At 34.3% G+C, this 13886-nt stretch overlaps 2 protein-coding genes across 2 annotated transcripts; one reads left to right on the top strand and one right to left on the bottom strand.

Moving 5' to 3' along the window:
• Positions 1-2: 2 nt before the first annotated feature.
• Positions 3-2567, bottom strand: LOC104804532 (transcription activator GLK1; the record flags this gene model as incomplete). Its single annotated transcript, XM_010528845.1, is given in 7 exon segments — positions 3-44; positions 231-368; positions 450-500; positions 1008-1165; positions 1167-1296; positions 1389-1529; positions 1824-2567. Coding segments are annotated over 7 exon segments (1065 nt in total), but the record flags the coding sequence as incomplete, so codon positions are not given.
• An 8054-nt stretch (positions 2568-10621) lies between these two features.
• LOC104804048 (NAC domain-containing protein 73) lies at positions 10622-13811 on the top strand. The gene is made up of 3 exons (XM_010528198.1): positions 10622-11115; positions 11778-11967; positions 13124-13811. Exons 1-3 carry the CDS (start codon positions 10906-10908, stop codon positions 13657-13659), a joined length of 936 nt encoding a protein of 311 aa, XP_010526500.1. The 5' UTR covers positions 10622-10905; the 3' UTR covers positions 13660-13811.
• The last annotated feature ends 75 nt before the right edge of the window (positions 13812-13886 follow it).

Below are 13886 nucleotides of genomic sequence, written 5' to 3'. Positions count from 1 at the left end.
TTCTTCAGCGCGTCTCCTATGGTTGCGTCCACGCTCTCCTTTGTCTGTTTTTTTTATATATGGAAATAATATGACCGTTAATACGACTGGTGCATACCTGACATCGGGTAGTAATGGGGTTTGACCGAGATCGTGTATATAATGATACAGTTAAACAATACTATATATATATATATATGCATATGCATATATATGATGTTAATTAATGTGCATTAGATGTTTACACTTACGGGATGTAAGTCGACCGGAGGAGGACGAGGGCCAGATTGTCCGACGAGGGGACCAAAGCCTGGATCCGACTTGAACACTGTCTGATGTCTCGGCATCGGCGGGTGGGGGATTCCGGCCACCGGCGGCATTCCAAAGTTCTGTATATTGATCCACATCATCAACACAAACATAAATATAAATAAATAAAATGAAGAGGAACTGAGGTTGTCGATGATTACCATGTGTGTGGCCGGGAAGCACGGTGTCCCTGCCGTCTTTCCATTTTGAATCTACGAACGAACCGGAGAAAGATTTTAGCTTCAAAGAAACGGACAGAGTTGGGCAATTTGGTCAACAACGCTAACTGAACCGATTCGAACCAAATATCATAAAAAATCGAATTGTTATGATTTTTCAAAAACTGTATAAACTGAATTGAACCGAACTAAATCAAACCAAATAACAAAAAAAACTGAAAATATAGTTTTTTAAACGATTATGTTTATCAATAAAGACTACACCAAATTGAAATAGAATTCACCTAATAAACCAAACTAAATTGAATATAAAAAAGGAATGATTATAGGTTTTCTAAACTCGAATTAACCGAACCAAACCCGAAATTGAACATGAAATGTATACTATTAGAAATGGATACATAAGTTTATACTAAATATATTACGTACAAATCAATAAAATATTAATTGGTTACGTATTTTAATTTCTAAATTCTCCATTTCCTTTGTTTTCTCGAGTAAGATTGATAGACAGGTTTTTTGTGATAAAGGCATACTTACAGGGTGCCAAAAGGGAGGATCCGAAGGAGGAAGAGAGGGCCAAAAGGGAGGATGAGCCATAGGAATGTGTTTGGGCCAGACCGTGGTCGTCGAGTGGTCCACCGTGGTCGGGTGTCCCCACACGTGCAACGGCCTGAAATGCGGCGGAGGAAACCCCATCGCTCTTCCTCCCAACCCCGCCCCCGCCCCCGCCCACACCGTCCGCTCCGTACATCTGCCGTTTCCTCGTCCAGCTGGCCGCCGCCGCCGCCTCACGCGCCAGCAAATGTTTCCGATGAGACCGGTACTTCTGCATTAAAAAAAGGGTTCCAAATCTTTAGTTAATATAAAATAAATAATGATGGGATGGATGGACGAATTAAAACAGAAAGAGGGAAGGACCTGGAGGTGACTGGCGACGTTGTGACGGGTGAGACAGTCGATGTTCATTAGCTCCAGAATCCGAGAGGGTACGGCTTTGTCCACTCCCAGTTGTTCCACTGCCTGAACGAATCTTCTGTGAAGCTCCGGTGTCCAGTCCACCTATACAATATATTTCATGCCCCCCAATGATTCCATGATTCCATCCTTTTCAAATTACTCTCATATACATACACATGTATATGTATTATCTATATATTATCCAAAAGCTAATCAATTATATGATGTTTATCACACAAATTAAACAAAACAGTGTTGCATCAAACATCATATACAGCAACTCGACCTTGTTTTTATACAAACAACAAATCGTCTACCAGTATGTACGTGTGTGTGTATATATTTAAGCAAATTCATGGTTAAAGAGAAAAGCTTGAGTTGTATATAGGCAAATACCTTGATCTTGCGCTGCTTGCCTTGGCTGTTGTTGGAAGGAGGAGAGGCATGTTTCCTCTTCTTAGCGTCCTCTCTCTTGCTCACAACCTCTTCGCCTAATTTCCCGGCCGAACCACTCTCCTCCTCGTCCCCCTCCTTTCCTTCGGCCGTGGTCACCGTCGAGGAAGCGTTCATCTGATCGACCGTCAAGATCTCGGGGTCGATCTCAAGGTCCGGCAGTGAATCTCCCCCGAAGAGATCGTCGAAGTTGATGCTGTCGAGGAGATTGCCGTGGTCCGAAAACTCCGGGAACTCCTCCGGGTCGATAGTGAATTCACACGTCTCGTTAAGAACTTCCTCAACCCCTCCTCCTCCTCCTCTCTCATCTTTGTTCGTGGGGGTCCTCACCGACGACAAAGCTAACATATCACTCTCCCCTATTCTTTGCTTCTTCCCCGGAGACGGCCGGCCTATATATATATATATGCTAGCTCCTTAATTTATACGTATATACGGTACGATAATATATGTATGCATTCAAGTGTTTATATATCGTAAATATTACTATGTTTGGGGTTGTATCACATGAGGAAGGGAGACATGTCTGATATAAAAGAAAAGGAGTTTAGCAATAAGGATGAAAGCTTCTCCTCTTTTGTTCTTCCGTTTAAAGTGTTTTTGGTTCCCTCTTGCTCTTTGGTCTGTGCTCTCTTAACCAGGCTGTGGAGAGAGAGAGAGAGAGAGAGAGAGAGAGAGAGAGAGAGAGAGAGGTTGAAGAGATGAATAACACTTGCGGTTTTATTAGGGGTTCGGGAGATAATAATAACCGGTCCGAAATCCATAAAAATACACTTCAAATATTTATAATTTAATTATACGTTATAAATTAACAAACTCTTAAGAACATATATACATATATATATATATTTGGCTGCATGATTATCTTTGTTCAGAACCATTTTTTTCTCTCTCTTTTTTTATTGTGTTATTTGCATGGGTTGTAGTTGGAGAGAGTTGTAAAGCAGAAGCTGTGGGGAGAATGGATCAGAACCACAACTTTATGCCCTAAGATCTAAACGGGGCATTTGTCCGTTTGCCTTTTCTTTGGTCTTATTCTGGTTGGTTTGTCATAACATTATTGATCCACGGGAGCAAAAGCATATTATATATATTTATATATACACATGCATATGAAAATTTTTCCATGTATATATAAACAGCAAAAGTAGTATGTATGCATCTTCATGGAAATTGATATCCAGCAAGTGATACATCAAAAGATCGTCATATATAATCCGTTCAATAGATCGAAAGATAAATGAGTTCATCCTCTTGAGAGGTTACACGCAGCAGAAAATAGAAATCTCAATATTCAAGAAGCTCAACGATAAGCCTTGATTTATTATTTTTCTCGTAACTATGAATTCGGTTTATATAAAAAAATTTGACATTCGTTTTAGCTTATAATAAAAGTGTCATGGATAGTGAAATAAATCGGATATATACGTATATATATTATTTTCTTTGATAAAACTAGAAAATGTTTTTAATACACAATCTAACGGTATTATATATAATCGGTGGCCTTATTCAGGATCCATATGAACAGTCTAATAAAGTTATGGTAATAAATGTTAATTTCGTCAGGATTAAAATTCTACGGTAAGCTGTAAGACTTAATAGCAATGAATCTAAATCCGGTATACAACAAACGTAGGTTATTTAGCTTCCATGCATTGATTTTTATTATATATATAATATATATTGGTTGCGCTTTTTTCTAATTATTCATGTAATTTTCTTCCATTTGTGGTCATTCTCACATATACACATATATATATATTAAATAATACAAATATATTATTGGGTTTTTATTTGTAATACGCGTTTGTTAGCTATTAAAAGAACAGAAAGGTGCTAGCTACGAGGAAGGCTATTTAACTTTATTTTTCGAGGCTTTAAATATTTATAAAAATTTTTGAAAAAAAGGGGTCCCGAGCGCTGAAAAATTTAATATCATACAAGTTTTTATTGTATCCTTTTTTTTTCAAATATGTTTATTATCTGTTTCTACAGTGACAAGATAAGGACATCTTCAACCGGTATGCTTTTGTGAAAGTTACTCAAATGTGACCTTCCCGTTTGAATTGTTTTTGGTAAACCCATTTCAATGTATGTATGTATGTATGTATGTATGTATGTATGTATGTTGGGTTGAAAAGGTTATAAAATTTTTTAGGGGAAAAGGTGATTATAACTACATGTCATTTACACTAGGGTGGTAAATGCACAACTTATTCAAAAGAAAAAAATTTCTGAGGATTAATATCAGATAAATTGTATAAAATATGGTCTGAAAATTCAACACACACATACATATTATATATATAAGTCACGAGCATTTGCATGTGAATGCTTCGCATGCATGTTGTCTTTAAATGAAGCCCGGGCCAAAGTACAAATTAAAATACGTTATAGGTTTAATTAAATAACGGAAGCGATTCAAATGAAAAAAAGGTTTTAAAATATAGATAAATCCTTTTCGTTAACCAAAAAAAAAGATAAATCGTTTTCATGATCTATTTACTATTATACCCTTGAAGAACCGGAGCTAAGTCGTTAGTCCATCCTCAAAGACTCAAAGTTGCCCCTAGAAAAAGGACACAATTGTCTTTTACGAAGAAGTTGACATGGACTGTCTGAGAGTGAGATTGGGTCCTCACGGACTACCATAATTGATGTTCCGTATTATAGTGTAATTATGTATTTATGCTTAATTACACTTATACTAAAAGAATATAATTAATATGCTAATAAAAAAATTAAAGGTTTTTTCCAATAAAAATTTATCTCATCGATCGGAACAGAAAAACGAATTTGATAGGACATTAGTTATTTACAAAAGATGGGCGCATGTGACTTGAAAGTAACAATGCATTGCATGGATTGATGGGAATGGTGACAAAACAAGTAAAAGAATATATCTATATATATATATATATAACTTTCACATATATAGTCTCGACTATATGTATATGTCAAATGTTAAGGAGCGGGAGAAGTTGCAACTGAGACGTTGAATGGAGTTAACTTTTATTTTGGGTTTTTGGTTTTAATTTTTGAATTGTGGAGTTTAGTTTTTAGTTTTTGGTTTTTAGATTCTATCATATTTGAAAACTAATGAAAAATAATTTTGGTTTTTCATTGATTTTTTCAGAAAAATGGTTTTCCAAATTTTTAGAAAAAATAATTTTATAAAAACTTGAATGATAGTTTTTTATTTCGTTTTTAGATTTTACAAATCCCAAAAACTCCAACTGTTAAAGGTTTCAGTTAGAAAATGACAAATCTCATCTAAACGAGATTGTGAGTTAGATTCCTTTTGAACCATAGATTTTTCTATGAACTGATCAGCTTCACATCGTTTTATCTGTTCAGCGTGATTTATCGGTTATTAAGTGGAGTTAGAGATTTACTGTCCAAGATATCATCCGGTCCATGGGAGCCTGAAGGATGTAAGATGCGTTACCACCATTATCAAAAAAATGTTAAGGACGTCCAAATATAAATGCATCAGATATTTAATTCTTGTCCTGCGAAGCCGTTGTTGTCTGCATCTCTGATTTCTGTTCTCAACTTCACCTAGGGCTGGGCGTTTCGGTTCGATTCTTCAGAACCGGACCAAACCAAACCGCTAAAACGGTATTTTTTTCGATCCGAAACCGCTGTTATTTTCCGAACGGTACCATTTTTAGAGAACCGAATTTTCTCGGAACCAAACCGAACTGAACCGAACTTTAAAAATCCCGAAAAACCGAATATTTTTAAAAGAAACCTATCATTTTTTTAATAAAATCCGGAACCGAACCGAACCGAACCGAACCGAATATAATAAAAAACCCGATTGGTACCTATTTTTGTAAAACCGAAAGAATCGAACCGATTCATTCCGTCCCAAATCCGAACCGTTTCCCGAAACGCCCACCTCTAACATAACCTATGTTTAACTTAACCTAATTTCGGACAAGAATCACTTTTTTTGTTCTAATAACGGACGTCCAAATATAAATGCATCAAATATTTATCCTATAATGTTTGTTTTTATATAATGTCTTGTATCAAAGTAAAATCATTTAATATATTTTATAACAAATCATCATGTGAATGCAGTGCTTCGTGAAAATATATTGTCTACTCAATGTTCTAGTCTTGTTTAAATTGATAGCTCAATCGGTTACCGATAGTTTTTTTTTCTCTCTATCAAAATCATATATCCGATTCTCGCCTATTTAAAATATTTAAGAATTCAACGCAAAATTTGGAGATTAGACGAGTGTAAGAAACTCAAATTATCTCGTCACAAATTATAAAAAACCATACATTATACATAGTTGTAAAACCCATATTAACTTTCTAAAAGAAAAATAATTGTAAGGTATATGTATTTGTCATATATCATTTTATTTCTATGTTTGATATATACACCGTCTATATATATTCTGTTATGTCCTTTTAGAATTATATTTTGTTTATTTGATTTTTGTTTGTGTGGGTATTGAGAAAATATATTTTGTAATAGACGACCTTGTGGTGAGCATACTTTTGTCTTGCATTCTATAATTGGGACCGCGAAAGCGAGAGTTGGAAATCCATTCAATTAAATACAGAATAAGATATCGTAAGAAAAAATCTAAACTTAGTTTTTTTCAACGCCACTTATTATTATTTGCTTATATGGATAAAAAAAAACATTTATTAATAAGCAGCTCATTAGTGTTACGAATTACTGCTAATTTCTTATGAATGTTGTCATCAAATACAATAATTTTTTTTTATCGGTGAGCGGCTCAGTGTAATTAAATCTTAGTAAAACAATCCAAACATTTGTGTTTACGTTAGTATCATACACATGATATATCGAGTAGAGGATGGCAAACGCTATTGTGCGCCTGGAAAAAAAACGGCACGCTGTTTGCATTTGATGAGGCCCAAAAATATGATACAAAGGATACAGTACTAAGGCCCATAAAACAACAGCGATTCTGAAATCCGAGGGCAGGCCCAATGACTGCGATGGACAACAAAAGCGTTCAAAACTTGTGATTGCGTTTGCGATTGAGCAATTTCCGGAACCTTCTGTGCCTTTTGGTCGATTGGAGTGCACAAAATAATGTATGATTTAATAGAATTTCCATAGTCTAAATAGAAGAAAGGGCGAAAATGTTATTAGCCTTTTAAAACTTTAATTATAATCTAATCACTAATCTCTTTCACAGAGGATGGATTAAAGCAATTGCTTTAGGATCTTTTAGATAAACGTGGATTTATTAAATTCTCAATTTTCATTCTAAATTAGGAAACAATTAAATCTAATAATTTATATTGTTAAAACCGTCTGAAATTTTATTAATCTCTCTTTTAAGATTTTATATCAATATCCTCTAAATTACCATTATTGATTTTTAGTTTAATAAAATAATACACTCGTTTTTATTTTTTTTGATAGAAAATAACTTCACCTAACCGTTTGCAATTATATTATTCAATTCAAATTTTATCAGTCTCTTTCCAAATGTTTTTAAACAACTGAATCTAATCACTTACAATGTCATGACCAGTTGAAATTTTAGTATCTTTTGTTTTAATTTTTTTTATATAAATATCGTCTAAAACTAAAGTGTTTAGAAACTTTTAAATTTTTTTAATAAACTCAACATTTTTTAATAGGAAAATATTTTTTTATTATTGATTGCAAGATTACATCATAATATATAGTAAAATACAATAGAATATATTAGATATATAATATCTAGGATAAATCATAACCATATCCTAGGAACAGTATATTCTTATATGTCTACTCAAGATGAATCATCTATGATGAATTCAATCTTGTTACATAAAAACTGAAAATTAAAATTGTGATCGTATTAAACAAACATTTTTCATGTGATGTTATGGTTCGGACTTGAATCGATATTACATGTTTAATAATATTTTAAGAGATTGAGAGTTATAGATTTACTGACTGATATGACACGAAAATCTGACGCATATGCATGAATTGAAGTGCATGACATTGTGGTCGATGGTGCAAAAGATGCGGTGGTTTAATGTCTATATCGAAAAAATGAAAAAAGTGCAAATACGTGGATCGATGATCAAAATTTTCCAATCTAAAGAGATATAAACCAGTTTCAAAGAATCTCATAACAACTAGGGTTGATATCGAGAAACGAACGTCGTCGAAAAAGAAAAAATAGTAACACGTCGACTAGGGTTAACAATGATAAACACTGAAAAAAAAAGACTAGAAAAAATGGAAAAAAATGCAAGACGATACTCAAGACGATGGTACTATTGGATTTCATCGTCATCTTCGTCATCATTTTCGGATTCAGTCAGCATTATTGATGAAAAAAAATCTATAACAAAAACCGAAATTGTGATACCAGCAAAAAAAATTTTATTATATTGGACTTGTAAGATCTGACTTTTTAGGCTTCATGTTTTTCCCCGGAACAACTCCAAATGTTCCCGTTTTGTCTGTGATGTTCCGTAGTCCATATTTTCCACTCCTTTTGCTCTCTTTTATGCATGAATACCTGTTTGACCAAAGAAAGCAACCAAGCAATATCGAGACCAAATATACTCTAGAATGCCTATAAATATGCAAAACCGAGTAAAATGCACTAGACATCTTATACCAAAATATCACCAAAATACATGTTATCAGTGATACCAGAAATTTTTTTTATATATATTAATGATTTCAAGATTACACCCTAATATATAATAAAATATAATAAAATATTTTAGATATAATATTTAAGATAAATCATAACCTCACATGATAATATTTTAGAAATAATATCTTCCTATATTAAATATAGAAAACAACTAAATATAACCATTTTTAATGTCCATTCGTCAATAACCTCCCTTCCAATTTATTTTTTTATATTAACATCAACTAAAACTATCGTTTTAATAACTCTATGTATAAGGAAAGCTTATCTAAATCAACCAATTTAAATATATTATAAGCATTGACCTTTTATTACTCTGTTTTAAAGATTTTGTGAAGTCAATTGAAATTATCATTTTAAAACCTTTAAACTTAAGAAAAAGTTACTGATTTTTTGTTTCTTATTTTCATGGACGAAACGATTAAATCTAACTATCTACGATGTTATAACTCAACTGAAACTTTATAGATTCTCTTTTTAAGATTTTATATCAACCTTATTGGAACAACTTCGATAAGACTTATTTTCAGTTTTCGAAAAACATAATTAAAACTCTCATTTAATATTTTCTAATAACTTTGAAATTATGTACGTACATACACATACATCCAATTTTGAAATACATGTCTCTATATGCATGCACAGACGCGCACGTAGATGATCATGGCAAAAGCTTCTAATGATGGGAAAGAAGTTTAAGAAAGAGAAAGAGACGAAGAAAAATTATAGGTGAAGACTGAAGATATTAGAATTATTGCTGCCTTTTTTTCACGTTGATTCATTAACCTAACACATATATACTATATGAAATGTCTTTGCATGATGGTATTTTAACTGCGTAAAATGTAAAATATTTTTACTCGTGATTAATCCAGTAAATTCTGATAACGTGCTTCGATATACAAACAGCCGTGTTCTAAAAAAGCTAGATGTGTATTCAATAAGAACCATTACATAATATCTAAGAGATGGTAGAACAATATTTCTCCATGAAAATGAATCCAAGTTACGTATCGTGCAATATATGAATGAGAATGTCGTAGAGATGCATATATGTATAAATTTTATGTAAGTTATATACAAAATAATTTCTTTATATACACTCTAGTTTGACATCGGACCTGAATTTCTCTATCTTAAATTTTATTTTCTACCACCACTTAGCTCTCGCAGACCAGCAGCAGGGTTGCCCCAATTCCACTCCACCCCAAATATAATTAGTCGAGTCCATTAATTACGATTAGTTCTCGACTAAGTACGCAATTAATTGACTAACCCTGTTATTTTTTTTTTATTAAACTGCACACACAAAACACGAACAGACAAAAAGTCAGTTGTAAACAAGTTTAGATTCTCTGTCCGGTCTGTTTCCATCACAAAAGGAACCCTTCTCCGAACCCTTGAGTAAATTCAATCACAAGTTTTTGTTTTTATATTCTCTCTCTCACCCCACGACACATGAAGAAGCAAAAACCAAACTTAAGATCCACGCAATCTCTTTTCTTATTATCCTCTCTTTCATCTCTCATGGTTACATGCTATATTTGTGAAATAAAAGGGACTTAAAAGTTCCCATTATTGGCCTGCCTTCGTTTTTTTTTTCTACACGTCATTCATGTTCATTAAAGCAAAAGGATATTAATTAAAAGTACACTGCAGTATTTTGTCTTGTCTCACTCCCGTTGGTCATTCGTTTCTAGGTATAGAAATATATAAAAAGAAATAAGGATTTAGAAAAAATAGGCATTTCTTCTATATATTTGCATTTTATGGGTATGACCTCTCTCTCTCTCTCTCTCTCGTACCATCTTTATATTTATATGTGTATACATGTTTGTGAACCAAATAGAAATAAAAAAAATCCCAATATAATTAACCTCTTCTCTCTCTCTCTGATCTCTCCCTTTCATTATTACTTACGGATATGCAAAGATACTTGTAAAACAAAAGAGGTTTAAGATTTCCAATGAATTGTCAGTGCTTAGAAATATTCTAATTATTTGTCTTTACGTCCAATTTTTTTTAGGTAAGCCTCTCGCTCTCTCGCAAGGGTAGTACAAAGTTCAAATCATATGCAAAAAAGAGAAACCCAACCAAAAAATAAAATAAAAAGTGATGAACAAGAATTCAATTCCTTCCTCTCCGCCAAGATAAACTGATCAAAAGAGTCCTTAGGCGACATGCTTTAGCCACAGACACATCTTTAACCTTCTTTTCCTCTCTCTGATCTCTCTCTCTCTCTCCGCTTGTTTTGGAGTTGCGAGCAGTGAGACAAAGAGAAGGAAGATAGACCCCGAGGAGAGAGAGAGCGGCATGCATAAGAGGGAGCAAAGAGATCATCATCACAAGGCAAGATGACATGGTGCAACGACTGCAGTGATGTTCAGACCACTGAGAGAAGCACCTGCACTTCTCCGCCCTCGCCTGCAGCTGCTGCGGCCGTGGCTCCTCTTCCGGCTTCTTACCACAAGAACCTCACCGCTAACCATTTCTCTGACAGACACAAAGCTTGTCTGATCAAGACTTGCCCTTCTTGCGGTCACCATTTCAAGTTTCATGAACAGGTTCTATATATTTTGTATCTCCTATATATATATGTATACACATCTTATTTGGGTTTAAGTAAATTCTATTATTTTACTAACCCTACTGCATGTCCTGTTTGAGAACCTCACGCTGACCAATCCACAAGATCAACGGAAAGTACTCGTTTCATATGCATCCTTCAACTTTACGCCTTCGCTATATACTGCATGAACCAAATGAATTGTTTGTACTTAATATACAGAATGACTTGTAGACTAATTTATGCTTGATGATGCGCATTTCCATGCAATCATCGTCACTAAAGAAACTCGTTTGTTTCTAAAAACAAATTATGGGTTTTAATTAATCCAGAACATATGATGTCTCCTGAGTTGAATGCCTATTATTCATGTTTTCTGCATGTCCAATGGAGTTTAAGGGTCTAACGTTTGATTCTTCTCCAGTATCAACATTTGTTATAGCTTGCTGTTTAGATCCGTAGTAATGGAAGGAAACCCTCGAGTTCCACTAGTAATAACAAAAATTCAATGATTAAATAACAATAAATTTTTAGATCTTTCAATGCAAATCTGACGTGGGTTTCTCGATTTGCATAGAAAGTACGAAACTTTTTTGGATGGAATAATATCGAACAATAACTTTTCCCCCCTTGGATACATACACATATACATATATATAGGCCGGGATACATGATTTGCCGGGACTGCCAGCGGGCGTGAAGTTCGATCCGACGGATCAAGAACTATTGGAGCATCTAGAAGGGAAGGTCCGAGGCGACGCAAGAAAGCTCCACCCACTCATTGATGAATTCATCCGTACCATCAATGGCGAAAATGGAATCTGTTATACCCATCCCGAGAAGTTGCCAGGTGACCCGTCTTTGTTTATTCCATTCTCCATTCATTTATATATATACACACACGCACTGCCTGCATATCCTCTATACAACTCGCACACAATTTCCTCTAAAGCATATTTCGAACCAATGAGATCGGGCTTGGGGCTGAGTTGAAAAAGAACACGAACATGTTTCGGTTTACATTAATACATTCTACAACATTAAATTTTTTTTATAGGAGTGTGCGTTAAATGGTGGGTTATTGGAATATTAAGGTGACAATGTAGTATCTATCTGTAGTCCCACAAAAAAAAAAAAAAAGTTAAATGGAATGGATGAAAATGGGCAATACTTCTCCCTTGTTCGAAGAAACCTCTCAACCAATCATATGTAACCCTACAACCAACATTTTCATTATCTTAATATATACACTAAAAAGAATGCGTAAGCAATTAATACACACTCTAATAAAACTTCATTCTATGTATATAATATATATGAGTACATTTAACCAATATATATATATATATATATATATATATATATATATATAATTTGAAGATTTATAGATTATTAGTTAAAATTTAAGGAAAACACAAAAATTAAGATTTAGAGGTAATGAATCGTGAAAAAATCGAGATAAGAAATTCGAAATGACAAAATTTACCAAATCATAGGGTAGAGAACTACAACTAAGGGGAAGTCCAGAAGACATTGTGAGGTAGATGAATCAAATAAAGTTTTCAGAAATGGAGATAAATTTCATAAGAAGTAAATACAATCTTACAACTGTAAGCTCATTTAAAAAATATATATATATATATATATATATATATATATATATATATATATATATATGAGTACACGAGCCAAAAGTAGTCCAAAAGACATATTTTGATCATTTTGGTCCCAAAAAATAGAAAAAAAAAAACCTTTTGTGTGATCATATTTAAACCACCAAGCATGATGCCACACTAGCTGTGGCTAGGTTATTTATATATACTTATAGTATATTAAAAAAAATGAATTATGTTATCCGTTTTCAAATTGCGCGCGCGTATATAGTCTCTCATCATTAAATTTCCCTAAATGCAAATAGATTTTGGCTGTCTGAATAATAATAATTATGATGAACGGTGATTAGAATATGATTAATTATAATATGAACTTGTGTATAATAATTGTAGGGGTGACAATGGACGGCACGGTGCGGCATTTCTTCCACAGGCCGTCGAAGGCGTACACGACGGGAACACGGAAGCGAAGGAAGGTCCACACGGACTCGGACGTGGGAGGCGAGACTCGGTGGCACAAGACCGGAAAGACACGACCCGTCCTTGTCGGCGGCCGAGTCCGAGGCTACAAGAAAATCCTCGTACTCTACACTAACTACGGCAAACAAAAGAAGCCCGAGAAGACCAATTGGGTTATGCATCAGTACCACCTCGGCATCAATGAGGAAGAGAAGGAAGGCGAACTCGTCGTCTCCAAAGTCTTCTTCCAGACTCAGCCCCGCCAGTGCGCCGGATCTCTCGCCGGAGCCACCGCCGCGAAGGACCACCGCCATGGCCGCCACATTCATTACCACCACCACGGCGGAGGCACGGCCGGTGCCGCCTCCGTCGGAGAGTACTACAGCAACATGCCGGCGGTTATCTCCTTCGACAAGACCGGAGTTCAGAGCCATTTGGCCGTTCATGAAGCTCCTTCTTTTATCCCTTGATCACAAGATTTTAAATATTTTTACCTGGAAAATAAATTAAAAATTACATGGATAATACTTTTATTACCACTAAGAGTGTCATATGAGCTATATACAAAGTGCATGCATGCAGAATGCATGTGAGGAAATAAAAAAAAATATATTTAGGGACTGATAGTATATATAATATTACATAAATAGCTTTGTTTCTTTATTTTTTTCTTATTTTTTTTTTGTCCTTTTTTTAT

This window comes from Tarenaya hassleriana, unplaced genomic scaffold, assembly GCF_000463585.1.
Source record: "Tarenaya hassleriana unplaced genomic scaffold, ASM46358v1 Cleome9, whole genome shotgun sequence".
Lineage (NCBI taxonomy): Eukaryota > Viridiplantae > Streptophyta > Magnoliopsida > Brassicales > Cleomaceae > Tarenaya > Tarenaya hassleriana.
The sequence above is the reverse complement of the archived record's forward strand: the minus strand, read 5'-3'. Positions and strand labels throughout refer to the sequence as shown.

Excerpts from the sequence above, each read along its gene's own strand:
- LOC104804048 (XM_010528198.1), top strand. The coding sequence starts at position 10,906 with ATGACATGGTGCAACGACTGCAGTGATGTTCAGACCACTGAGAGAAGC. Across the intron at positions 11,116-11,777 it reads ATTTCAAGTTTCATGAACAG|GCCGGGATACATGATTTGCC; the intron begins GTTCTATATATT and ends ACATATATATAG. Across the intron at positions 11,968-13,123 it reads CCATCCCGAGAAGTTGCCAG|GGGTGACAATGGACGGCACG; the intron begins GTGACCCGTCTT and ends TAATAATTGTAG.